We start from the raw sequence: 23,709 nt of genomic DNA, 5'->3' as shown, positions 1-23,709 counted from the left end.
TGTGTAGGGTGGGTAAGGGATTTGGGGGCAGCCTGAAGCTGAGGGAGTTGGAGAGGTTGCTGTGCCGGGCAGGTGGGAGAAGATGGCTGCGGAGGGACAAGGACAGTGCAGGCGGGAGTGGACAGGTGGAGGGGGCCCATGGGGTCCGGCAGGAGCTGGAGACGAAAGTGTCCCCCACGCAGTTGTCGGGGAGGATGGTGGTGCTGGAGATGGACACAGGGGACATGGGCGGAAGGCAGGGGTTGGCCTGGCCAGGTCGGGCAGGCAGCAGGGGAGGGCAGGGTGTCCGGGGCTGGCTGTGTGGCCGTGGGCTGGCTCAGCTACAGGATTTATGGGGACTTTGTCCAGCCGATGCTGGGCTGTGCCCAAGCTGCAGTTGAGGGTCTGGATTTCTCTGGTGGCCTTTTTTTCTGTCCAGGAGAGAGAGAGAAAAAGAGAGAGAGAGAGAGTGTGTGTGCGTGTGTGTAAAAACACCTAATGTTAAGTGTACCATCGTAACTATTTTTAAGTGTACAGTTCAGTACGTGAAGTATATTCTCACCGTGCAGCAGGTCTCTAGAACTTTGTCATCGTGCAAAACTGAATCATTAAACACTTAATTCCCCCCTCTCCTCCTCCTAGCCCTTGGCAACCGCCTTTGTCTACTTTCTGTTTCTATGATTTGACTGCTTCAGATTCTTCACAAGAGTGGACTCATACGCTGTCCTTTTGTGTCTGGCTTATTTCGCTTAGCATCATGTCTTCAAGGGTCATCCACGTTGCATCTTGCAACAGAATTTCCTTCTGTTTTAAGGCTGAATAATATTCTGTATGGATATACTACATTTTCTTCTTTTTCTTTTTTTTGATTGAACCCAGGCCCTTGGCAGTGAAAGCGCGGAATTCTAACCACCGGACCGCCAGGGAATTTCCTACATTTCCTTTATATGTTATAAGATATTAAAAAATTGATTCGATGGAAGAATAGTTTACATACAATCAACTACAACCATTAAAGTACAATTCAGTGAGTTTCAATGGACGTGCTACCATGAAACTCCCAGCACCGTCATCGTAGAGCGCTTCCATCACCCCAGGCATTTCTTGCTCCCTTTGCTGTCCATTTCTCCCTACCACCACCCCTGACCTCAGACACCACTGACTATCTTTTTGTCCCTATAGCTTAGTTTACATTTTCTAGAAGTTCTTAAGCGCAGAATCATGCAATGTATACTCTTTATGTCTGGCTTCTTTCCCTCATCACAATGATACTCTGATTTCGTGTTGTTGTGTAAATCAGTACTTTATATTCAGGAGAACGTTTTAACAGGTACTGTTTTCCTTCCCTTCTGAGTGCGCTTGATTCTGCCCATGTCCCCCATCTCCAGTGCTGGGTCACTGTCGTCTCTGGCCCAGGTGCCTGTAATGGCCTCCTCTCGTTCATTCTGCCCACCTGTAGCCCCTTCTCCTGCAGCTGCCAAAGTGAAGTTCATAACAAGCACATTGAACCGTGACCACCCACTGCTTCAGTGCATCAGTGGCTTTGCATGACGCAGAGGCCCGAATCAACCCTGCTTGTGGTCTGGCCCCTACCGTCCCCTCCAGAATCCTCTTGCATCCCTCCTGCTTGCTTCCTGCATTCTAGCCTCACTGGACTTCCTTGGGGCCTGTCCCTTGGATCCCCCCAAATAGGCCTCACCATCGACCTCTCCGTATCCCCCAGCACCTTTCCTTTTGTTTGAAGGAGGCTTTGATTAACATCTGCTTCCCTCCAGACTTTAAGTCCCATAAGGTTGGGCAGCTCCGATGCTGCCCGCTGCCATGCCTGGCGTGCCTGGTGTGTAGTAGGTGATCATTTCATGACTGAGTGGATGAGAGAGGCTGTTTCCTTTGGGGAGGGCTCCGTCAAGAGCAGCTCTTTTCTGCACACGTGTAGCTGAGCCCTCTGTCTTCCCGGTTTTGGCAGGATGAGCAGCTGAGGGCCCTGGTGAGGCAGTTTGGACAGCAAGACTGGAAGTTCCTGGCCAGCCACTTTCCCGTGAGTGCAGCCCCTCTGCGGCCCCCTCCCCCAGGACAGTGGGCCCAGGACAGACTTTGTGTCAAGGAGAAGAAAGGGGGGTTCCTTGCCAAGTCCCCCCCAACTCTCCCAACAAAACAACCTTCCAGGCTTCCTAGGCCCTTTCTTCCCAAACCGGAATCCAAGGCACCCTGGTGTAAGCGTCTCCACGCAGCAGCCTCCGTGTGCCTGGGGGTCTTGGGCTCTGTGATCATGAAATCAGATCAGTGACGTATTTGCATTTCTTCCTGCAAGTCAGGAGCGAGTTGGTGCTCGGTTTCGGTTTCTCAACCGTGAGACTGAAACTGAGGGGAAACAATACTTGAGCAGGCTCCATGGTGAGGCCCCTGCCGAGCTGGCTGTTGCCACCATGTCCAGCATCTAGAGGCTCCTGGTGATGCGGGTCCCCCTCAGGTCCCCCACCCCCGGCACTGCAGGTGTCTGGCAGGGAGGGGATGTGGCAGGAGCTGCTGTTGGCTTATTTCCTGGCTCATCGGGCAGTTCAGGGACCAAGTCACCAGACCCTCGTCACCTCCCCCTCCTCCATGTGATCTGAAACCTTCAGGGAGATACTACCCTCCCAGAAGCAAGCAAGGATCCCTGATGTAGCCTGCGGGCTGGCACGGGGCAGCCCCCTTGTGTTAGGGCATCTGGTGGTGGCTTCCCACATGGTTCTGAGTTTGCCTGATTCCATCCGGGCCCTCTGGTAGCACAGGGAAACCATGCGTGTTCCGGCCCGTGGGCAGGCAGTGTGTGGTGGTGCAGGGAACAAGACAGAACCCTGCCGAGGTGTCCCCTGAGCCCAGTGTGTGTCCAGGGTCCAGGGCCACCATCCCAGGAGTTCTCACGGGTGCCTGTCCTCTTCCCAGAACCGCACTGACCAGCAGTGCCAGTACCGGTGGCTGAGGGTCTTGAATCCAGACCTCGTCAAGGGGCCATGGACCAAAGAGGAGGACCAGAAGGTAATGCCCAGGACAGTGCCTGCCACGTGGCGGGCCTTCACCCACCCCCGGGAGTCAAGGGACTGAGGCTGCCCTGGGTGGTGGCTGGGCTGTCCAGCTGGACCTTGGGTGTGTGACATCCCACTGGTCGGTGCTGGGGTGGGGAAAGGGCCGGTCCCGCCAGCCTCACAGCAGCTTTCCCCCAAGGTCATCGAGCTGGTCAAGAAGTACGGCACGAAGCAGTGGACGCTGATCGCCAAGCACCTGAAGGGCCGGCTGGGGAAGCAGTGCCGCGAGCGCTGGCACAATCACCTCAACCCCGAAGTGAAGAAGTCCTGCTGGACGGAGGAGGAGGACCGCATCATCTGCGAGGCCCACAAGGTGCTGGGCAACCGCTGGGCCGAGATCGCCAAGATGCTGCCGGGGAGGTGAGCTGCCTGCTGGGGCCTTTGCGGGGATGTTCCAAGGCCCAGTCCCGATTTCTCTGGAGTTGTTCACTTTTCCCAGAAGCGAACGAGTCCTTCAGATTCTTGACGGGGTGGGAGGGGATAGGGCAGGAGGGGCAGGGGGGGACCCAGCTGCTTGGAGTCTGGGACAGGGAAGGGAGAGGGGCCTGGGGGCCTCCCATTCACTGTGCAGCCTCTCATCTGGTCCCACTTTCGGCTCTGTGCCATCCCTGCCCTCTGCTGTGGCCGGGGTGGCCTGGTTATTTTTTAGAGAATAAACCTCTTTCCTCCTGCCTATGAGGTCAGGGCCAGGATCTGGACGTCCGAACCACTGCCTGTTTCCACCCTACTCTTCACGCTGGGCCTGGCCCCTCCAAGCCCTGGGCCTCTTGGTGTTCTTCAGGGAGCATTAGGACGACTTGGCTCCATTCTTGCTAGAACCCTGCTCCAGGGTCAATTCCCAGTCTCCTAAGTTGCTCACTGCTCCGCTAACTGCTTTCCATCTTCTGGAAACTTATAAAAAATCACTTACTCACCACTGTCTTCTACCCTGCTCTTTTCGTCTGTGTGCATTTTTACCTTATTTTGTTTCCTTTCTTTGCCATGGCATTGCGGTCCTGGGAAGGAGAGGAAATAAAATGGCAGATGGTCTCTTTCCCCTGGAGTCTGGAATCATCTGTTTCCAAAACTCAAACCGGAGTGTGTTATCCTTTTGGCATTTCTTAAAACACTTGGGTTGAGGACTCGAGCCTCTTTCCCGTGTGGCCAGCCTGGCCTGGCTGATGCCACCAGCCTCGCCTTGGTCTGCCGTCACCCTTGCTCATCTTTGGGGCCTTAGCTGCTCCGACCTCCTCTCTCCCTTAGACACGGGAGAGCTCTTTTCTGAGCACGAGCGCCCTGTGCTCCTGGCAGCTTGGATGCCCTCTAACTTGTACCCATGATGTAGCCAACACGCTCTCATCCTTTGGTTCTCAGTGGGGACGTTATTTCCTCAGGGAAGGTTTCTCTGTCCTTTCCAACTGTGGTCAGTCCCTGGCCACCTCCCCACCGTGCCCCGACCCCTGCGCAGTCAGCACTGCGTCCTGACAGCCTTCAGTGGGAATGAACAGAGATCCAGACCCTCCTCTTAGACTGGTGGCTCCGTCAAGCTGCTATTCTCTGTTCACGGTTCAAGGGAAAAGCACTCTGCTCGGAAACCCAAAGAAGGCAGCGCCTCTGTGTGTCTGCACTTCTGAACTGCTGTAGGTCTGTGGGCTCTGAGGCTGCTGAGCCCCCCGTGCTACTCACCGTGATGCTGCTGTGTGCTTCTGTAGTTTCGTACTTCTTTGGGCTTCGTACTGCTGTCTGCTCCTACTGCTCTGTTACTCTGTCTTGCGGTCCCTGTCTGCTTCTCTCCCTCCACGCTTCCCTGACTCCTGTACCACTGTGCTACTTCCTGCTTCTGTAGTGGGGGTACTACTCCTGACTTACACCATATATGTTTCCTCTTTAATCTTCAGCAAGTGATGGAGAGTGAAGTAGTCTTTTGATTCTCCAGATAAAAAAGCCAAGGCTCAGAGTGGTCAGTAGTGGATCCTCTGTGCCCTCTTTGGCCATTTTCTGTCTGTGGGACGTGATCAGGGCTTGTGTTCCAGGTCACTGAGCCTCAGGACAGGGGCCACCGGCCGGCAGCTTGCTTACGGTTTCTACAAATGCAGAGTGAGTGGGAAAGGGAATGAGAGTTCCCAGAATGTTTCAGTGTTAGGATTTTACCCTGTAGGCTGAATAAGACCTTTGCTTATTTCTCAGAGGTGTGTGGAAATACTCCGTAAATCGTTACAGGCTGCAAGCATGTCAGACTTCATCTTAGAGCTAAGAGCCCTTAGAACTCCTCAGGCTGAACCCGCATTTACAGAGGTGGGAGCTCAGCTCAGGGAGGCTAGTGACGCACCCGGTGGCGCACGGGCCCCAGTGCTGGGGTCAAAGATCCCCGGTTGGCCCCTGTAGGACAGACAATGCTGTGAAGAATCACTGGAACTCCACTATCAAGAGGAAGGTGGACACGGGAGGCTTCCTGAGTGAGTCCAGAGACAGCAAGCCCCCCATGTACTTGCTGCTGGAGCTGGAGGACAAGGACGGCTGCCAGAGTGCCCCGGCCTCAGAAGGCCAGGTGAGTGGGGCGGGGATGTCAGGCAGCTCAGCCACTGGGCTTGGGCTAGCTGGTTTGTTTTCATGTGTATCCGATGCCGTCTCACCAACACCTATTCCTCCTTTTTCACCTGTTCCATGGCTGTTCCTTAATCCTACAAGAGGTTCTCACTGTGGCCTCACATCTCTCATGAGGGCCTTTCCCTGTGTCACCTGTGCCCATGCTTGGTGCTCATCTGTCCACAGATGCAGGATGCCAGAGCTGACGCCAGGTGAAGAAGGGTCAGGTGGGGAGGTCCTCAGCCTCCTCCTGTCCTCAGCAGCTTCCTTCCTACCCGTTGCTCTTTCCAGCCTTTTCATACTAAAAGCACATTTGCAATTCTAAAAAAAATCAGATTTGTTGAGGTACAAGCACATACAGTAAAATTCACTGTGTTTCATGTGCAGGTCTGAGTCATGACAGCTTTAAACAGTCCTGTGGCCACCACCATAGTCAACACACAACCTCTCCATCACCCCCATATTCTTTCAGCCCTTCCCCCATCCTTAGTCCCTGGCACCCTTCATCTGTTTTCTGTCTCTGTAATTTTCTAGAAAGTCACACAAATGAAGTCATATGGTGTTACATTTACAATTGTTAACATCTCCCATCCTACACTCCAGAGCATACTATTTTTAAAATGGAAGTATAGTTGATTTACAATATTATAGTAGTTTCAGGTGTTTTTGGTTATTTTTGAACTATCTCATATGATTTATTCTTAAAAAACAAAGATTTGAAGCACATGTGTCAGAGTATGAAGATGGGCCGTTGCTGGGTACATGGCAGGTGACACGCTTCCTCTACACTGTTTCCCAATCTTTTCTGTAATCGTGAACTATTGAATAGTTCTTTTTAATGCTCCACCTTTCCTTTTCCTGCTGGCCAGATTATAACTGTTCACTGCTCCAGTTCTTCTGCAACACCCTGCTGGAGCGTTATATCATGTTTTTGCCTCTCTTTCCGGATTTTTCAGCTTCAGAGACTATTCTTTGCTTCCCAGATATGAGAGCATCTATGCGGTAACAGTTGAAAAAGCTGTAAAGTGAAACGTAAAAGGACTTCTCCCTCCTGTCTGGATTCCCCATGGGTCCCCTAACCAGAGGAATTCACTTCTCAGTTTCTTGTATGCCTAAGTAATATGTTTTCCAGGCTTTTACTTCTGATTAAATAAAAAGCATCCGTGCCCCAGAGAGAAACAATGTGCGTCAGCAGACACGGAGAAGTCGTCTTTCAGGATAGGGCAGAGTGGACAGTAGTCTCTGAAAATCCTCCTTGGCTGAAAGTCATTTCCTAGACTCTGTTTTCACCCCCCTGGCGCTTTGTGTCTGGGAGGCTGGCCCTGCTGGGCCAGGGGGAGCTCCAGACCTTGATCCTGAGCACACAGGTCAGGTTACAGTGTGGGTTTCAGCCTCACCCACTCCTCTCCACTGTCATTTTAATGGTTCTATTGTGCTGGTAATTTCTTTAATTAAGGTTCACCTGACTTTTTGTTGTTAGAAACAAAACTTTAATGTTGTCCTCGTAGCTAAATCTCTGCTCGGTTGTCTCTTGGGAAATTCCTAGAGGTAGATAGATACATTCTTTAAAAACGATAAGGGACTTCCCTGGTGGGCCAGTGGTTAAGATTCCTGCTTCCAGTGCAGGGGGCCTGGGTTCGATTCCCTGATCAGGGCACTAAGATCCCCCATGCCGTGTGGCATGGCCTCCCCGCCCCCCAAAAAACAAAAACAAAATAGATGTTAATACATTTTGCTAGATTGCCTGCCAGAAAAGGTCCACCTGTTCTGTGTGTATGGGACTGCCTCACTAGTCAGTGCTTGCAATTATAAATGATAAGTACTGAACTTGATTAGAAATTGCCACACTTTTTCCAAAGTGACTGTTTTCTGAAGTGGGAATCACATGTTGGTAGCTTTTAAATAGTATTCATAGCATTCTTCCCCTCCAGTTATAGCAGTTATAAGGTTTTAATCCAATCTGCTCTTATCTCCTTTTCTTCCTTTGCTTATATCACAAACCATTTCCATTCTGTTCACTTGACAGCAGTGGCAGCGGTAAGTACTAATTAGGTTGAAAGGTTTTCACACAGTTGTTGATCTGTGCGCCCTCCCTGCTCAGTAAGCCTCAGTGTCCTCATTTTATAGGTGAGGACACTGACCCTCATCACAGGCTTGCCGGAGCAGGGAAATGGCAGAGCTCTGTCTGCATCCAGAGACCACGTTCCCCCCCACCCCGTTAACACTGGACCGCTTCTCGCGCTCGACCAGGCCTCTGTTAATCACTTGTGCTGTTTGCAAGGCTCCTCAGGGGCCGTCAGGTCAACGAGTCAAGCTTGTTTCGGAGGTTCTGCCAGGAGAGCGATTGCCCTAACGATCTACCTCTTTTTCTTTCTTTCTTTCCTGTCACAAAGTCAGTCTCAAAAAAAAAAAAATTAGTCTCCACTCCTTTTTCAAACTTTCATTTTGAAATAATATTAAGTATACAGAAAAGTTGCAAGAAAACTGCTCGCCTGTATCCTTTACTGGGTTCATTAACATTTGTCAGATTTGCTTTATCTTTCTCTATGTACATTTATTTTTTTTAAAGACCCTGTAGTTAATCATTTACTTAATGGCTGTGGCATGCGGATCCAGGCCCCCTGCAGCGAAAGCCTGGAGTCTTAGCCGTCGGACCACCAGGGAAGTTCCAATATGCATATTTTTTTAACCTGAGTTATTTGAGAGTTGATTCCATACATTGTGCCTTTTATTTCTTAATACTTGAGTGTGTGTTCCTCAAAATAAGGACATTCACCTGTGTGACAACAGTACGCACTTGGAATTTAACATTGGTGCGGGGACTTTTGACTAACCTACCGTCTAGATTCCACTTTTTCCTGCCCGTGATCCAGTCCAGGTTTAGACACTGCTTCGTTGTCATATGTCTTTCGTCTAATTTTATCTGGGATAGTTCATCAGCCTTTCCGAGCCTTTCACGATACTGATGTTTTTGAAGCATAAGGTAGGGCTAGTTATGTTATAGACTGTCTCTCAGTTTGGGTTCACTTGTGTTTCCTTATTATTAGATTCGGGTTGTGCACTGTTAGCTGGAATACGGCATAGTTTATATCTCATAACGAAAAATCCAAACCGCGTGCCCTGTGCCCACCAGGGAAGTCTCGTGACCGGCTGGCCCCCGGCGTTCCCTGCCCTGAAGGAAGAGGAGAGCAGTGAGGAGGAGGCCACGGCGGCTGCCCCCTCCCAGGAGCAGGAGCCCGTCCCCACAGAGCTGGATGGAGTGCAGACGCCAGAGCCGCTGGAGGACTTCCCCAAGCGTGAAGACCAGGAGGGCTCCTCGCCGGAAACCAGCCTGCCCTACAAGTGGGTGGTGGAGGCCGCAAACCTCCTCATCCCTGCCGTGGGCTCCAGCCTCTCTGAAGCCCTGGACTTGATCGAGTCGGTAATGTTGGTCACGGCGCTTCACAGTGGGCCCCGAGCACCCCCAGCAGGGAGCACTTTCTCTCCGTAGGCGTCCGTCCTTCCGTCCGTTCGTTGTCTCGCTGATGTGGCTCAGCTGGTGCCGAGTGCCCAGCCCAGCACCAGGGCCTGGTGATGCCAAGATAGTGGCTGTGCAGCGCCTGCCCTCGGGGAGCTCCTGCCTCACCTGTGCAGCGCAGGGTGGGCTGGGAGGGCTCGCGGTGGAAGCCGTGCGACAGAGTCCTCGGGGCTGAAGGGGAGGGTGTTTGAAGCGGTAACGCAGCCCGGGTGGGCACTGGTGTTTGTGGCAGCACGGGTGGTTGGGTGTCCCTGGAGAGGCCCCTGGGAAGGGCCAGGGTTTGGGGCTGCAGTGGTGAGCGGGTCCTGATTGCTCAGGTACAGCTGCCCCTGGGGCCGCGCTGCCTGTGGACTGTGCCCCTTTGGGGAAGGCACCCCGGTGCGGGGTGTGACCAAGGTGGGACCTCCCAGGTCCATCAGCCAGGCCTGTGGTGTGAAGTGGGTTTTAGGAGGTGGTGGGCAAGAGGCCGGCGACCAGGGGTAGAGGGGTTCAGTGGGCAGCGCCCATACTCACCTTCCCACTTGGGCTTCCTCCTATTGGCTGAGAATATTGATGTTGTTTATTGAGCATTTGCTAAATACCAGGCTGTGGGTTTAACACATAGTCCACACGGTATCCTGTGAGGGGTGTCCTTTCTGTGTTTTGCAGATGAGACTGAGGCTCAGAGAGATCAAGTAAGTGTACCCAAAGGTCAAAGGTCACACAGCAAGTAAGGTCTTAACCATCATGCTGTGCTCCACTGTCCTGCCCAGTGAGCGTTTGGATGGTGGGGTGGGTCTCAGGTGGGCTGTCTGCTCAGACCCTCTGGCTCTGGGTCTCACCTCTTGCCCCTAGTGGCTGGGACTGTGGTGTCCCCTTCACTACAAGGGATTTCAGGGTAGCCATGCGTGTGTCAGTCTGTTCAGCAAATAGCTCCGGGGCCACCGTGGGCTGTCACTCCTTTGGGCTCTGAGGAAGGGTTGAGATGAGAGTGGGCCCACTCTGCACTGCTGGTGCCGGTGGAGTGGGTGGTGGACTCAGCTCAAGCTCAGAGAGGTTAGGAGGCGTGTCCAGTGTCACACAGCTGGCGAGTGCCGAGCTCGAGCTCTCCACGATGACCTTCAGCGACTGATGGGGAGCGATAGTAGTTGCAGAAACACTGCCGTCTGTCTCTCCGGGCAGTCCTTGTAGCATGTGCTCTGGTCTGTTAGATGCCATCCATTCCGGGCCTCTCCGAGGTTGGGGTTGGCTGCTGGGAGGAATGCCTGGAGACGGCACAGCTCTGAGCCGGCCTCCACCCTTAGCAGTGAACTTGCCAGGCTTCTTTGAGCTCCAAGGACCAGAAATAGAAATCACCACTAGGGTCTTGGTCCATTCAGGGCCAGACCTCCAGGGACCAGTGGAAACTTCTGTATCCAGAAGCCTTTGGGCTGGGTTGTAGTTTACTGGGCAAGGGCAGAAAGACGTGGGCATGCCTCTTAGAATTGCTCTTGGAAACTTAGTGACTTCAGGACGATCACACCCTCTCTGACCTGGCTTCCTCAGTATGAGAAGGGAAAGTAATGCTTCTCTAGCAGGGTGGCTGTGGGGTTGGAAACAGTGTAGGTGAAGCACCCAAGGAGGCGCTGCGATTGACAGGGTCATGGAGCCCAGTGGTGCGCTCTGGGTACGTGGCTGGCAAATCAAGACCCTTCAACCTGCTCACGGCCTTGGGCCCAAAGCCTCACTTCCAGTTCTCTGTTAAGGAAATAGCTACAAACGCAGGAGAAGATTTACATCCAAGATGTTCATAAAGATGCTATTTTTAATTTTTAAGAATTAGGGGGGAAAACCTAATGTCCTATAGAAAGGGGACAATTATGTAACATGTCCAAATGATGGTACATTTTACAGCCCTTAAAATTGTTAAAAGTTGACCTTTTTTCACTATAATAACAACTAATATTGATAGTAAATATTAAACTCATAGGTAATAGAATGAGGTGCAATCATTATTCCAGCTTTACCGAAACTTTAAAGGGAAAAAAGAAGTTAACTAGAAATGATTTGTACTAAAGTTAGAAACATTGAAAATACTAAATATTTAGGGACACATGTAAGTGGTAATTGATGAACAAACGCATAAAGATGGTAAATTCAGGCCGTGAAATCCTGCATGCGGGCAGAGGGTGTGCCAGGTGGACCTGGCGCTTTAGTGACAAGGTTTTATTTCTTAGGCTTATTGATGGGTATGTGAGTTTTCTTTGTGCTTTTTGTATATCTTAAAAACGCACAGAACATTTTTGTAAGTAACAGCAAGCAGCCACGGGCACGATGTGACTTCGGTTATGTTTCCAAATACAGATACAAAGAAGGATCTGAGGAAAGGCAGGCCAATGTTAAGGGTGATGGTTTCTGGGCTGTGGGATCATCCTTTTTTTTTTTTTTTTTTTGGCGGCTTGCGGGATCTTAGTTCCCTGACCGGGGAACGAACCCGTGCCCCATGCAGTGGAAGCGTGGAGTCTTAACCACTGGACCACCAGGGAAGTCCCTGTAGGCTCATGCTTGATGCTTGTGTATTTTCCTTTAACGAATGAGCCCTGTGGTATATGAACCGGTACAAAAGCAGAGCCGTTGCAGTTATTCCTAAACCCCCTCTCTGGGCAGGACCCCGATGCCTGGTGTGACCTGAGTAAGTTTGACCTCCCCGAGGAGCCGTCCGCAGAGGGCAGCATTGGCGGCAGTCCGGTGCAGCCCCACCCATCGCAGCAGCAGCAGCAGCAGGCCCCGCCACCCCGCCAGCCTGCCGCCGCTGTGCCCAGCGTGACCGAGTACCGCCTGGATGGCCACACCATCTCGGACCTGAGCCGGAGCAGCCGGGGCGAGCTGATCCCCATCTCCCCCAGCACTGACGTGGGGGGCTCGGGCATCAGCACGCCGCCCTCGGTGCTCAAGCGGCAGAAGAAGAGGCGAGTCGCCCTGTCACCTGTCACGGAGAACAGCGCCAGCCTGTCCTTCCTGGACTCCTGCAACAGCCTCACCCCGAAGAGCACGCCCGTCAAGACCCTGCCCTTCTCGCCCTCCCAGGTGCGTGGACCCCACCCCGACTGTTCTCTGGGTGCGGGTGACAGCCCCCCTGTGCCCAGTGCTGGGGACCCTGGAGGGCAGAAACGGGCCTGGCCCTGCCCTCATGAAGCGTCCGTGCTGATGGGAAGACCAGTTAATAAAAAAGCACCCAAATAAACGTGCTGAATGGAGTAAAAAAGGCGGCTTCTGGTACTTCGGGTGCATCTAGTCGGGGAAGGGTGTCAGCCAGGGCTTCTATGAGCAGGGGGATTGCTGGAGCTGGGGGCAGAGGGTGATAAAAGGGCCGAGAAGGGAAGAGGACTCGGTGTGTGTTAAGAGTGAGTTTGCTGAGCACCGATTTTATAGCAGGTTTGCCAGCCCTGGGGAGCGAAGGGGCTGATGACAGCCCTGCCCATGAGAGGATGGCTGGGGTGGGGGACTTGGTGGTCACCATGTCCTGAGGAAAGGGCTGTGGGAGGAGCAGTTATTGAGTCGCTGAGGGCTTGTTGTGTTGAGTACTGCTTCCCAGGCTCTGTTTGTAATAGACACAGTGCTGGGGGGAGCCTGGGGGCCCTGTCTTTCCTAGTGGTGAGGGAGGCACTCAGAGTGGTGTCCCAGGTGGGGGTTGCTGACCGATTGATCGGCTTGAATAAAGGCTTGGAGTCAAGGGGAGAGCAGAGTGTGGTGTGAAGTCCAGAGCTAGGGCTCACGGACGGGGGGCAGGAGGACTGATGGGGACAGGAGGAGGGTTGAGGGATGGGGGCTGGGGCCTCGGAGAGTCCTGGGTACAGCTAGGGGGTATGCACTGCGCTGGGGGCTGTGGGTGGGGGATAGACTGGAGGGGTGGGGCAAGGGGGGGGCAGCGGCTTTGGGTCTCAAGGGTCTCCTCCCTCCTGTGGGGACGTGAGAGAATGAGGCCCAGTGGTGGCATGTTTCCAGAGGCCACCGTCTCTGCTGTAGAAGGACTGAGGCCAGGCCTTTGTATCGGGATGTCTGGTGGTTCTGCAAGGTGCCCTGTGTTAGTTCACTTGGGCTGCCGTGACAAAGAACTGCACACAGAGGGAGTGGAACAACGGACTCATTTTCTTAGTTCTGGAGTCTAGAAGTCCGAGAGGGTGTGAGCAGGATTGGTTTCTTCTGAGGTCTCTGGCTTCTAGGTGGTAATCTCCTCTCTGTGTCTTCAGGTGGTCTTCCTTCAGTGTCTGTGTCCTAATCTCTTTTCTCTTATAATCTCTTCTTCTTTTGTAAACTTCTTCTAAGGACACCAGTCTTATTGGATCAGGGCACACCCATGTGGCCTCATTTTACCATAATCACCTCTTTAAAGGCCCATCTCCAAATACAATCACAGTCTGAGGTACTGGGAGTTACGGTGTAAACGTGTGAATTTGGGGAGAACACAGTTTCGCCCATAGCAGGCCCCCCGTGAGGGCTGCTGGCTGGAGAAGGAAGACAGCAGGGCTGGAGCTGCCCAGAGAGCAGCCCAGGGTGACGGGGTGCAGCTGCCCTGCCCAGGGACCCTGCAGAGGGCAGTGGGCCTGAGGGCTGCAGGTGGCCCTGAGCTGCCAAGGGCACCTTCAGGGCAGAGGGGAGAGGGTGGTGCTTCAGATCTGGGTTTGAGTCCCGCCCCTACCTCTAGCACTCAGCGCGAGAATCCAAACCTCTCTTATCTGTAAAGGGGGATCGTGATCTTTACATTTCAGAGGATCTGTGAAAACTATGTGAAATTCTCAGTGTGCAGTGCTCAGCTCTGGTGTGAGAGGGTGTGTCTAAGTGTTGATGTCACCATCTCCATCATCACTGACCCGCCTGTCGCAGTTCATTTAAGAGCTACTTTCTTTTCTGAAAAGGAGCTGCTCTAGGTCAGCTTCCTTTGCCTTAAGTACACCGTCAGCAGCACGTTGGGGGGTGGGAGATGGACCTCCCATCATCCTGGCAAAGCGAGGATTGGGTGATGCCCAGCCTGGGGTCTACATGGACCTGCTCAGTGGGTCCCTGCCCATCTGTCCTGGCCTCTGCTCTCTGGCGCCTGCCGGTGGGCTCTGAGGTCATCACCTTGTCTTGTTTCCTTTGTCTTCCTGGCAGTTTCTGAACTTCTGGAACAAACAGGACACACTAGAGCTGGAGGGCCCCTCGCTGACGTCCACCCCCGTGTGCAGCCAGAAGGTGGTGGTCACCACGCCACTGCACCGGGATAAGACGCCCCTGCACCAGAAACACGCTGCGTGAGTGCTGTGTCCCCACCCCACCTGCACTGGGCCTGCCCCTCCCCAAGCAGTGGCCGGCCTGGCGCAGGAGGTTCTCTGGGGGAGGGACCCCTTGGAAAACCGCCTGAGACTCTGTTACAGGAAGGCCGCCTCCTCCTGGTCACCACACCTCTTCACTTCCGTCAGGGTAGTCTGCTGCTTCACCTCTGTTCTAATTCTTTCTTTTTTTTTTTCTTTTTTTTGGCCGCGCCGCATGGCTTGAGGAATCTTAGTTCCCTGACCAGGGATTGAACCTGCGCCCTCGGCAGTGAAAGCACGCGGAATTCTAACCACTGGACCACTAGGGAATTCCCCGTTTTTTATTTTTTAACTTGCTGGTTTTCTAATCTCAGAAATGGAGAGAGTCCACACTGCCACGAAAAATTTAATCTCTGCATCCTTTATAAGTTTCAAGTGCAGATCCGCTGTGTTTGAATAGCCCTGCGTGGAGGACAGAAGGGCCCCCGGTTCTCTCGTCTCTCTGGTGCTTAGTCAGGGGAGACGGCCGTGCCCCGCCTCCCGTGTGTGTGAAGCACAGCGTTTCACCTCCAGCCTGTACAGGTTGTTTACCTGCTTCTGTGGAGGTGCTCTCACAATAAGTTTCCTCCCTTGTGTCATCGTGACTCTTGAATTCCAGGTAGAGAGAGTTACCTAACTGGTCTTCTGCTTGTTACACGTGCCGGGGAAGAAGCATTGCTATTTATGTTTCAGCAGTTAAGTTGTAATTCAGGAATCAGTTCAGGAGTTTTAGTTCTTGTAATGATACGTAATTTCAGAAAAGATGTATGAATCGCTTGGTCAGAAGTCAGTCTCTCAAGAGTTGATCTAACATTTAACATAAGTAGGCTTCATGAGAAATGATTCTCCTTTCAAGCCGAAATCCTGGACTTCAAATCTAAGCTCTTAAACATAGGCTGGAAGCAAGAAAAAGAATTGATACTTAGATAACGTTTCATGAGAAATGATTCTCTATTCAAGCCAAAATCCTGGACTTGAAGTTCTTAAACAGACAGCTGGAACCACAAAAGGAGTCGCTGCTTCTCCGGAGAGAGGTTGGAGAGGGATGCGGTCTTCCTGGATCCCCACCTTCCTCGCCTCCCCCTTCTCTCGCTGGTTCTGCAGTGTGGCCACAGGCCGGCCTTGTTTTATGGAGAATCCTAGTGACAGCAGCCTTCTCAGTCGTTCTTCCAGCCTTTCGGGTGTGCTGGACCCTCTCAGACCCTTTCCCGTTTCTGAGGATAGCCCTTCCTCTCAGCCCCCGTAACTCCCTTCGGGGGTGGGGAGGTGGGTGTGTGGGCAAGTGTGATGGGAAGAGACTGTGTCCGGGGGTGGCCTCCCTGCTGCTGAGGCAGAGGTCTGGTGGAGGGCGGTGTGGGACTCACGGGCAGCCTGCAGCAGAGCAGCTGGTGTCTGCCCCCAGCCCCGTCGTGAAGCCACCTCCTCTGTCCCCGGCAGGTTTGTAACCCCAGATCAGAAGTACTCCAGGGATAGCACTCCTCACACACCGACCCCGTTCAAGAACGCCCTGGAGAAGTACGGACCACTAAAGCCCCTGGTACGTGGTACGGCCGGGCTGGTCCTCCAGCCATTTACAGTTCACAGGGCCCCGTCCCTCTGAGATCTCATTAGATTCTCCCAACAGCCTTGAGAAGTTGCAGATACCCTAGTTTTACAAATGGGGCCCCCGGGGTGGAGTTACCAGTTCATCAGACCTCTCTCGAGCAGCTGCCACGTGCCAGGCGGTGCTGGGTGCTGGAGCCACGGTGGCGTCCTGGTGAAGCTGGGAGTTTGGGGTGGTGGAAGCTGGCATTCAGCATGTAAGTGCATAAATGACTAAATACTCAGCACATGGCCATGCCAAGTGGAACATGGGCAGGAGTTGGGACGGAGAAGGACCTGCTCGGGCGCTGGGGCTGGTTCAGGAAAGTGTCGAATTGCTCCTCAAACCGAAGCCTTTTGACCAACTGCCCGTCCTTTGCAAAACACGGGAAAGCACTCGGGTGGGCTGGAGATGGCTCGCCAGTGAGGAGACACCTCCTGGCGTGATTCCCCAGCAGTGTGAGAACGGCCCTTCTCCCCTGACTCTTCCTGGTTCGCGGGACGGTCCTGCTTTCCCCAAGGGCAAAAGAGAGAGCTGGCACCCCGGGTTTTCTGAAATAGGCTGTGTCTTAGAAACCAGCTGAAGGTGGGAGAAAGGCAGGTTGTGGAGAAGCATTTCCTGTGGACAAAGCCTGCAGCGAGCTCCCCTCCGTGCTCACCACGTGGGGTCTGGGTGGTGGAGCCGTGGTCTCCCCATGCTGGGATGCAGCTGGTGGAGTTGCACAGGCCCCAGGCCAGGCCCCAGTCAGCACTGCCCTTTCCTGTCTGAGTGGGGTTCGGCTCCCGGATACTAAGAGGTCTGCGTGCTCTCCAGGCACAGCTGGAGGGTGAATCTGCCCTTGGCAGCGATAGTTCAAGTACATGGGGGCTTTTATTATTATTTTTTAAATAAATTTATTAATTTCTTTATTTTTGGCTGCGTTGGGTCTTCGAGGCTGTGCGCGGGCTTTCTCTAGTTGTGGTGAGCGGGAGCTACTCTTTGTTGCTGTGCACAGGCTTCTCATTGCGGTGGCTTCTCTTGTGGAGCGCGGGTTCTAGGCGCATGGACTTCAGTAGTTGCAGCACGTGGGCTCAGTAGTTGTGGCTCGCATGCTCAGTAGTTGTGGCGCCCGGGCTTAGTTGCTCTGCGGCATGTGGGATCGTCCCAGACCCAGGGCTCGAACCCGTGTCACCTTCATTGGCAGGCGGATTCTTAACCACTGCGCCACCAGGGAAGCCCACATGGGGGCTTTTAGAGTGACTTCTCGGGTGTTACTGTACCCTACACCTGCTGCTCAGTAGCTCTCTCCCTCCCCTGGTCTCTGCCGCCTGAGCCCCCAGGCCCGAGAAAGGGAAATGGAATCAATGTCCCCATTACTGTGGGACTGAGGGGTGAAGGAGTTAGGGTTTTGAGTGCATCCAGGTTCTAACCTCACAGCTGTGTGGCCTTGGGCTGGGGTCTCGCCCTCTCTGAGCCTCCATTTCTACCTCGTGGAAGAGGTAGACAGCTATTTCCCCGGGTTGTGTGAGGTTGGCTGTGGTCAAGTGGGGACAGTCCGGGCTGTGCGGCTCTCGGTGAGCAGAGGCCAGTGTCCCAGGCAGGACAGTTAGTGGCCGTGAATACTGTGTGTGAGGCCAGTGTCCCGGCACTGGGCCTCCTCCCTGCTTTGCCTGGGTCTGCCCCGCCGCTCCCGTGAGCAGGCTCTGCCTGTGTCCTACGGTCTGGGTGCAGGGCCTCACTCACATCCCTGCCTGTAGCCCCAGACCCCGCACCTGGAGGAGGACTTGAAGGAGGTGCTGCGCTCTGAGGCCGGCATCGAGCTCATCATTGAGGATGAAGTGAGGCCCGAGAAGCAGAAGAGGAAGGCTGGGGTGAGTGGCTGGCCGAGCGGGGAGCGGGTCTGGTAGACATAAGGCACCAGGGGAAGTGGAACTGTGGCCCCGGCCCTTTGTTCCTGCAGAGTGGTTGTCCGTGAAACCAACCAACGTAAGGCCTTGGTGCCTGGGACCCTTCCCTCTTCCCCTTTGAACTGGTGCCTCACTTATTCAGCACTGTTTGGACCCCTCTGAAGCGGGCTCTGGGCTGGGGGTGGTCGTCAGAACAGTAAGCAAGACCCAGAGTGGTCGCTCCCTCCAGGAGTGCAATGGGTGGAAACGGCAAACACCCTAGTGCCTCAATACATACAGTGTTACGGGGGTAGAAAGGGCACAAAGAGGATCTCAAGGGAAATCCTTGGTATGGAGCCAGCCAGGTGTCCTGGCTGCATGAGCAGGTGGGGGACAGCGGGCTCCGGTGAGGTGGGGAGCTGCTCTGGGCAGGGCTGGGCCGTACTGGACAAGCTCTCCTGCCGCCGGGCACGTGGGGTTTCCCAGCAGCAGGTGGCTCCATGTCCCCTCTGTCTTTGTGCCCCTTTTTGTGCCCTCCTGGGGGCAGGGAAGACGGGAGTGTGCCGGGGTGGAGGGTGTGTCTTTGTGCCCCTTTCTCCCCAGGTGCCCTCCTGGGGGCAGGGAAGACGGGAGTGTGCCGGGGTAGAGGGTGGGTGGGAACGTGGGTGGCCAGGCTGGGAGGGACCCACTGGGCTGCGTCCCTGGGCGTGTACGTAGAGCATGGCCGGGACCCTCCGTGGCCTCTCTGTGTCCGAAGGTGGTTCTGAGCCGCGGTGGCACCTGTTTGGGGCACAGTGCTGGGTTGGGGGGTGAGTACTAGTCTCAGAGCCCCTCCCTGGCATTGGAGCTGACCCCTGGCCTGCTTATAGGAAGTGCGGGGGTGGGGCTGAGCATTCCTTTAACAGCCTGTGTCCTGTGGGGTCCCACATCTCCGTGTCACTCACCGGCAGGTAGGTGTTTTAGCTGTAACTTGGCTGTTTAGGGGAGCGTTTCGTGCAGTAGAGACTTGGGGGCTGCACTTGGTCCCTTTGGGGATGAGGTTGGGTGGAGGGTGGCGTTGGTGTCCTCGGTACCAACACTGAGCATCTGGCCGGGCAGTCTGCTCTGTGGGCAGAGTCTGCAGCAGGGCCAAAGTGTCCCGGTCCCCCCCCCCCCGGCCCCCAGAAAATCCTCGCCAGCCGGGCATGCTCGAGGACTCCCCTGCACCAGGGCCTGGTTCTGTGACCAGGGCAGCTGGGGCAGGCGTCATCAGGCGCTGGTGGTGACCCAGGGGAATCCAAACGCCTGCCCTAAGCACCTCCTCCTCCCCCAGCTGCGGCGAAGCCCCATCAAGAAAGTCCGCAAGTCCCTGGCCCTCGACATTGTGGATGAGGACGTGAAGCTGATGATGTCCACACTGCCCAAGGCTCTGCCTTTGGTAAGGGGTCTGGGAGAGAAGCCATCCTGTGAGGCCACCTGCTCCTCCCCACCCGAGCTGCAGGAGGCTGGGGGGACAGAGTCTTCCTGGGGGCCTTCGCCTCTTGAGCCCTTTAGCCTGGAGAGGACCCTGGAGGTGGAGTCCGGTGATTCTCAGGCTGGGCTTCCACGTGCCGGGCTCAGCAGGGAGGGCGCAGCTGGGCATCACCCCCCTGGCTTCAGTCCAGACAGCCCTGCTTGTGTCTTTCACAGAAAGGTTTGTTTGGCAAGAGTTGCTTTGCTAGAACCCGTTTGACAGCCGTGGTTTCTGAGTCCCCAGCGCCTTCCCTTGCGTTCTGCTGCCGAGGGTGACCCAGGAGAGGGTTGGTGACGTGCCTCAGGGCATAGCCAGGGGATTGGGGCACCTCAGCTCTGGCATGGGTGCTTCCCAGTTCCCAGGCCAACCTCCAGCAAGGGGGCTGCTGCCTACACAGAGCCTGGGCCCCAGAAACCATGCCATGCTAGTGATCCCTTGCAGCAGACAGTGGGGTGAGCCCGTCTCCCACGGGTAGCAGACAGTGAGGGCTGTGGCAGAGCTCATGAGACAGCATTGCCTGACCAGCTCCTGCAGGGGCGCCTGCTGCTCTCGTAGCCCGTGCAGACAAACCTCCCTTTGGCCAGGCATCCCCGCCAGGCTGGGGACTCAGTGCCCGCCAGCCAGACCAGCCAGCATCACCTTGGGCAAGTAGAATAATTAGCAGAAAGAGAAAAAGTTAGGGCAAGTGGTTAAGAGCAGAGGAGGTGGAGTGGGAGGCCTAGGGTGAGTCCTGACACCGGGCTCTGGTCTCTGGCATCTCTTAGGTCCCTGAGCCTCAGGTTCTTGCCTGTAATGAGGGCACTGAGCCCAGTAGGCTGTTAGGAGGGTAAAGGCCGGTCCGGGAGTCCTGGGGTGCTTTGTGCAGCTCCCAGTGAGTTCCAGTCGACGCTGGCACCTCTGGGTGTTTCTGGTCCCAGGAGAAGCTGGAGCATCTTCGTCTCCACCTGGGACGGGGAGGAACCAGATTCATGTAGAAAGGCACCAGCATTATTGGGCGTTTACTAGGTGCCAGGCTCTGAAACAGGTACTTTACAGCTGTTTTCCTACTGAATCTTTAAATGAATTCCCATCTGGAAGAGGAAACTGAGGCTTAGAGAAGGAATATCCTGCCCAAGATCCCAGCAGAGGTGGTGGTGCTGGAATGTGCCTGCTGTTTTGTTTTCTCCTTCCCACAAAGAGCTCATGGCAAAACGTTGAGCCTGCGATTTGGTTTTGGTTTCAGCCAACCAACATCCCACCAGGCTCCTCTGGCCTCACCCCGTCGGGCAGCAGAGAGGACAGCAGCCTGCTCAACGAGGGCTTCCTGCAGGCCAAGCCCGAGAAGCCGGCGGCCCAGAAGCCCCGAGGCCACTTTCTAACTCCTGCCCCTGTGAGTGCATCCTCCTTGGACCCTTGCTCTGTGCGCTTCACACCTCAGGGCCTTTGCACAGGCTTTGCCTCTTCCTGATTAACCTGGGCTTCACATCTCTGTCCAGACGTCACTCCCTCAGGGAATCTGTGTACTAGAGACCACGCCCTCCACTAAGCCCCCCGCTTCATGATGTGGCCTCACTCGTAATTAAGACATTGTCTCTGTGACTTCTGTCCTTGAAGGCAGGTGTGCCCTGCCTGCTCCTCTCACCATCTGCACAGGTCAACCCCTCTCTGCTCCTCACCAGCCTGCGTGGCTGTAGCTTTTCCTCAGGCGGAGGCTGGTGCCGCGTAGTAGGGGTGGGGGTGGGGGGGCTTGTGTCCTGGTCTAGCCTCCTTGCTCTACATCTGAGGACTCCCAGAGATGGGAGTGACTTCCCCAGGTCCACCAGGAAGGTGCAGTGAGCACAGAAAGACTTGTGGCTTCTAGAGGGAGGGAGCGTCATAGAAATGTCCCCACCCCTCCCCGACCAGAGTCGCCAGGCTTCCCTGGGAGCACGCTGCCCCTGCCTGGATGGTAACCCTTTTGCCTCCTCCCAGATGACCAGTGCCTGGAAGGTGGTGGCCTGCGGGGGGACCAGGGACCAGCTCTTCATGCAGGAGAAAGCCCGGCAGCTCCTGGGCCGCCTGAAGCCCAGCCACACATCTCGGACCCTCATCTTGTCTTAGGGGCTTGGCAGTCACGAGCCCATTCTCATGTTTACAGGGGGCTGGGGGGCCGAGTCTAGGCTGTGAATTTGAGAATCACACAAAGATGACCGCCTGCAGGGAGCCTTCTGCTGCCGGCCCCTCCCCAGACTGCTCAGGTGGAGACAGAGCAGGGCCACCCACTGTCCTGTCTCCGAGTCCGGCTGCAGCTGCGGGCGATTCCTGGTGCTAACAGAACAAAGTCCCACCTCTGAGCTGGCCCAGCCCTCCCCCCGGTGCCACAAGGAGCCCCGTTAGCTTCCCCCAAGCCCTGGTCAGGCCTGGCCTCATCTCAGACCCCTGCTTAGGACAGGGGATGCGGCCAGCGTGCTCCTTCCTTCAACCAGTTGTTACATTTTCTTGAAAGAATAAAAGTTGTTTTTCTCCTGTGCTCTGGACCCCACCTTCCTCCTGAATCCTGCCTGTGGTTCCCTGGTGACAGTGCTTCCCTGGTGACTCTCCTTAGGGCCCTGAGGGATGCGGGGACCGGGGCCCTCATCCTCAGTGCAACCTTGTCTGCACAGCCCAGGCCTGGGTCTCTGGACTCTGTTGCCCCCAGGGACCCAATGTGCTGGAGGCAGTTTTCTCTGTACCCAGTGGGTGTTTCTCAGAGCTCTGAGGACTTGGGGAAGGGGTGGGGCAGTGGTTGGCCCTGGCCGTGGGTGGTGGTTGGCTGAAGTGGCCTGTGATGAGCCCCACCCCCAGATCAGGCTGGTAAACAAGGAGTGACCGGCAGCTGGGCAGAACCTTCTGGCCACGGTGGCCCTAACTTCCCACGGCCAAGGCAGCAGTTCCAGCCTGGGCTCTGGACCCTGGTCATGGCCCAGTGCACAGACTGTGGCACTTGACTGGTGGCCGGGAAGAGTCCCTGGGGACTGAAGAGGGGCGTGTGTCTGATTTAGAGGGGTCTAAATCAGGGAGTGATGTTTTCAGCAGTGGGGTCCATCGGACGGGGCATGTGACCATCCCCGGGGGCTGCGGTCTCAGTTCACCGCAGGACGGCATCTGTCTGGGCAGCCCGGTATCCACACCCTGCTTCAGTGCCTCTGGTTCCCAAGGAAGACTTGGGGGCAGGTCCTCTTGCCTGGGGTCCCCAGCCTCTAAAGAGAGGACTGGGAGTTAGGACGCCAGGGTTCAAGTCTGCCTGACTGACACAGCCCTGTCCTGTCGGCTGCACACAGGGTTCTGTGACTCAGCATTGAGCCCTCCCCAGGCAGCCCCCATCGGTCACACGTAGCCAAGCCTGGTTCAAGCCTGGCTGCGTCCTGGTCCCCGTTTGAGACCCGTGACGGGCCTCTACCTTTCCCACCTGCTTCCTGCCCACGTGGCTGAGCTGGACACTCCAGCCAATCCCATGGCTGGGCCATGCCAGCTTCACGCCCCTGTGCATTTGCTGATTTCTTGGCCTGGCCGCCCCTCTGCCCACCTCCAAATCCCTTCCTCTGGTGACCCAGGCGCTGTCACTGACTGCTCCCCACAGGGCAGTTGGCATTGATGGGTGACCTGCCCTGCAGTGAGGGTGGGGGCAGGGGGGTACCTTTGTCTCTAGGAGGTCATACTGTGTGGAACACCCACGTCAGACCCAGATGCAGCGTGCCTGGGGACCACTTGGGATTCCCCCCACCGGGGTCATCATAAGCTCCTGGGGGTGATTCACAGTGGACTGGCCTGCAACCTGCCAGGGGCGTCTGCCCAGCGACGCCCTCCCCACTGTCCTCCCCACCCACTGGGGCTTTACCCTGAGGCTCTTACCTGTCCCCCAAGCAAGGTGGCTGCGGTCACTGCAGACCTGTTAGCTTGCCCTGGGGCTGTTCTCTGCTTTGTGCCTGAAATAAACACGCATCCAGGGTCCCTCCAACCACTGCCTCCCCACCCCCACCCCCGGCTTCGGATGAGGCATGGTTCTTTCTGGTGTTGAGGATACGAGAGCAAAAAAAAAAAAGAAAAATACCCCACCCGACTCCACCCCCAAACAACCTTACTCTTCTGGAGCTTAGACTCTAGAGAGGGCAGACAGATCTATATATAACATGCCAGAGGCAACAGGGGCTCCGAAAAAAACAGCAGAGGAGCAATAGCATGGGGGCTGGGCTGTCTGCTAAGAGGCAGGTTTGAGAGAAGGTCTGTCCACCGTGTGGACAGGGAGGGAAGAGCCCACTTGGGAAGGGTGGATTGGGTGCCACCGCAAGGGTGCTGAGGGCCCCGCTTGTGGTTTGACCATGAGGTTGGGGACCACAGTGCTCCAGCGGGGCCGGCAGC

The 23,709-nt window shown here is 55.3% G+C and overlaps 1 protein-coding gene across 1 annotated transcript in view; it reads left to right on the top strand.

The window, feature by feature from the left end:
- MYBL2 (MYB proto-oncogene like 2) overlaps window positions 1-21,835 on the top strand; it is a 28,185-nt gene extending 6,350 nt beyond the window's left edge. The window contains exons 3-14 of the mRNA XM_079946165.1: window positions 1,946-2,017; window positions 2,905-2,997; window positions 3,184-3,404; window positions 5,409-5,571; window positions 8,743-9,030; window positions 11,752-12,171; window positions 14,236-14,375; window positions 15,852-15,951; window positions 17,733-17,846; window positions 19,174-19,278; window positions 20,576-20,722; window positions 21,304-21,835. Of these exons, the coding sequence (XP_079802291.1) occupies window positions 1,946-2,017; window positions 2,905-2,997; window positions 3,184-3,404; window positions 5,409-5,571; window positions 8,743-9,030; window positions 11,752-12,171; window positions 14,236-14,375; window positions 15,852-15,951; window positions 17,733-17,846; window positions 19,174-19,278; window positions 20,576-20,722; window positions 21,304-21,432 (1,992 nt within the window). The 3' untranslated portion in view covers window positions 21,433-21,835. The remainder of the gene's footprint in view (window positions 1-1,945; window positions 2,018-2,904; window positions 2,998-3,183; window positions 3,405-5,408; window positions 5,572-8,742; window positions 9,031-11,751; window positions 12,172-14,235; window positions 14,376-15,851; window positions 15,952-17,732; window positions 17,847-19,173; window positions 19,279-20,575; window positions 20,723-21,303) is intronic.
- The last annotated feature ends 1,874 nt before the right edge of the window (window positions 21,836-23,709 follow it).

Source organism: Stenella coeruleoalba (genome assembly GCF_951394435.1).
Source record: "Stenella coeruleoalba genome assembly, chromosome: 15".
NCBI classification, from domain to species: Eukaryota; Metazoa; Chordata; class Mammalia; order Artiodactyla; family Delphinidae; genus Stenella; species Stenella coeruleoalba.
The sequence above is the reverse complement of the archived record's forward strand: the minus strand, read 5'-3'. Positions and strand labels throughout refer to the sequence as shown.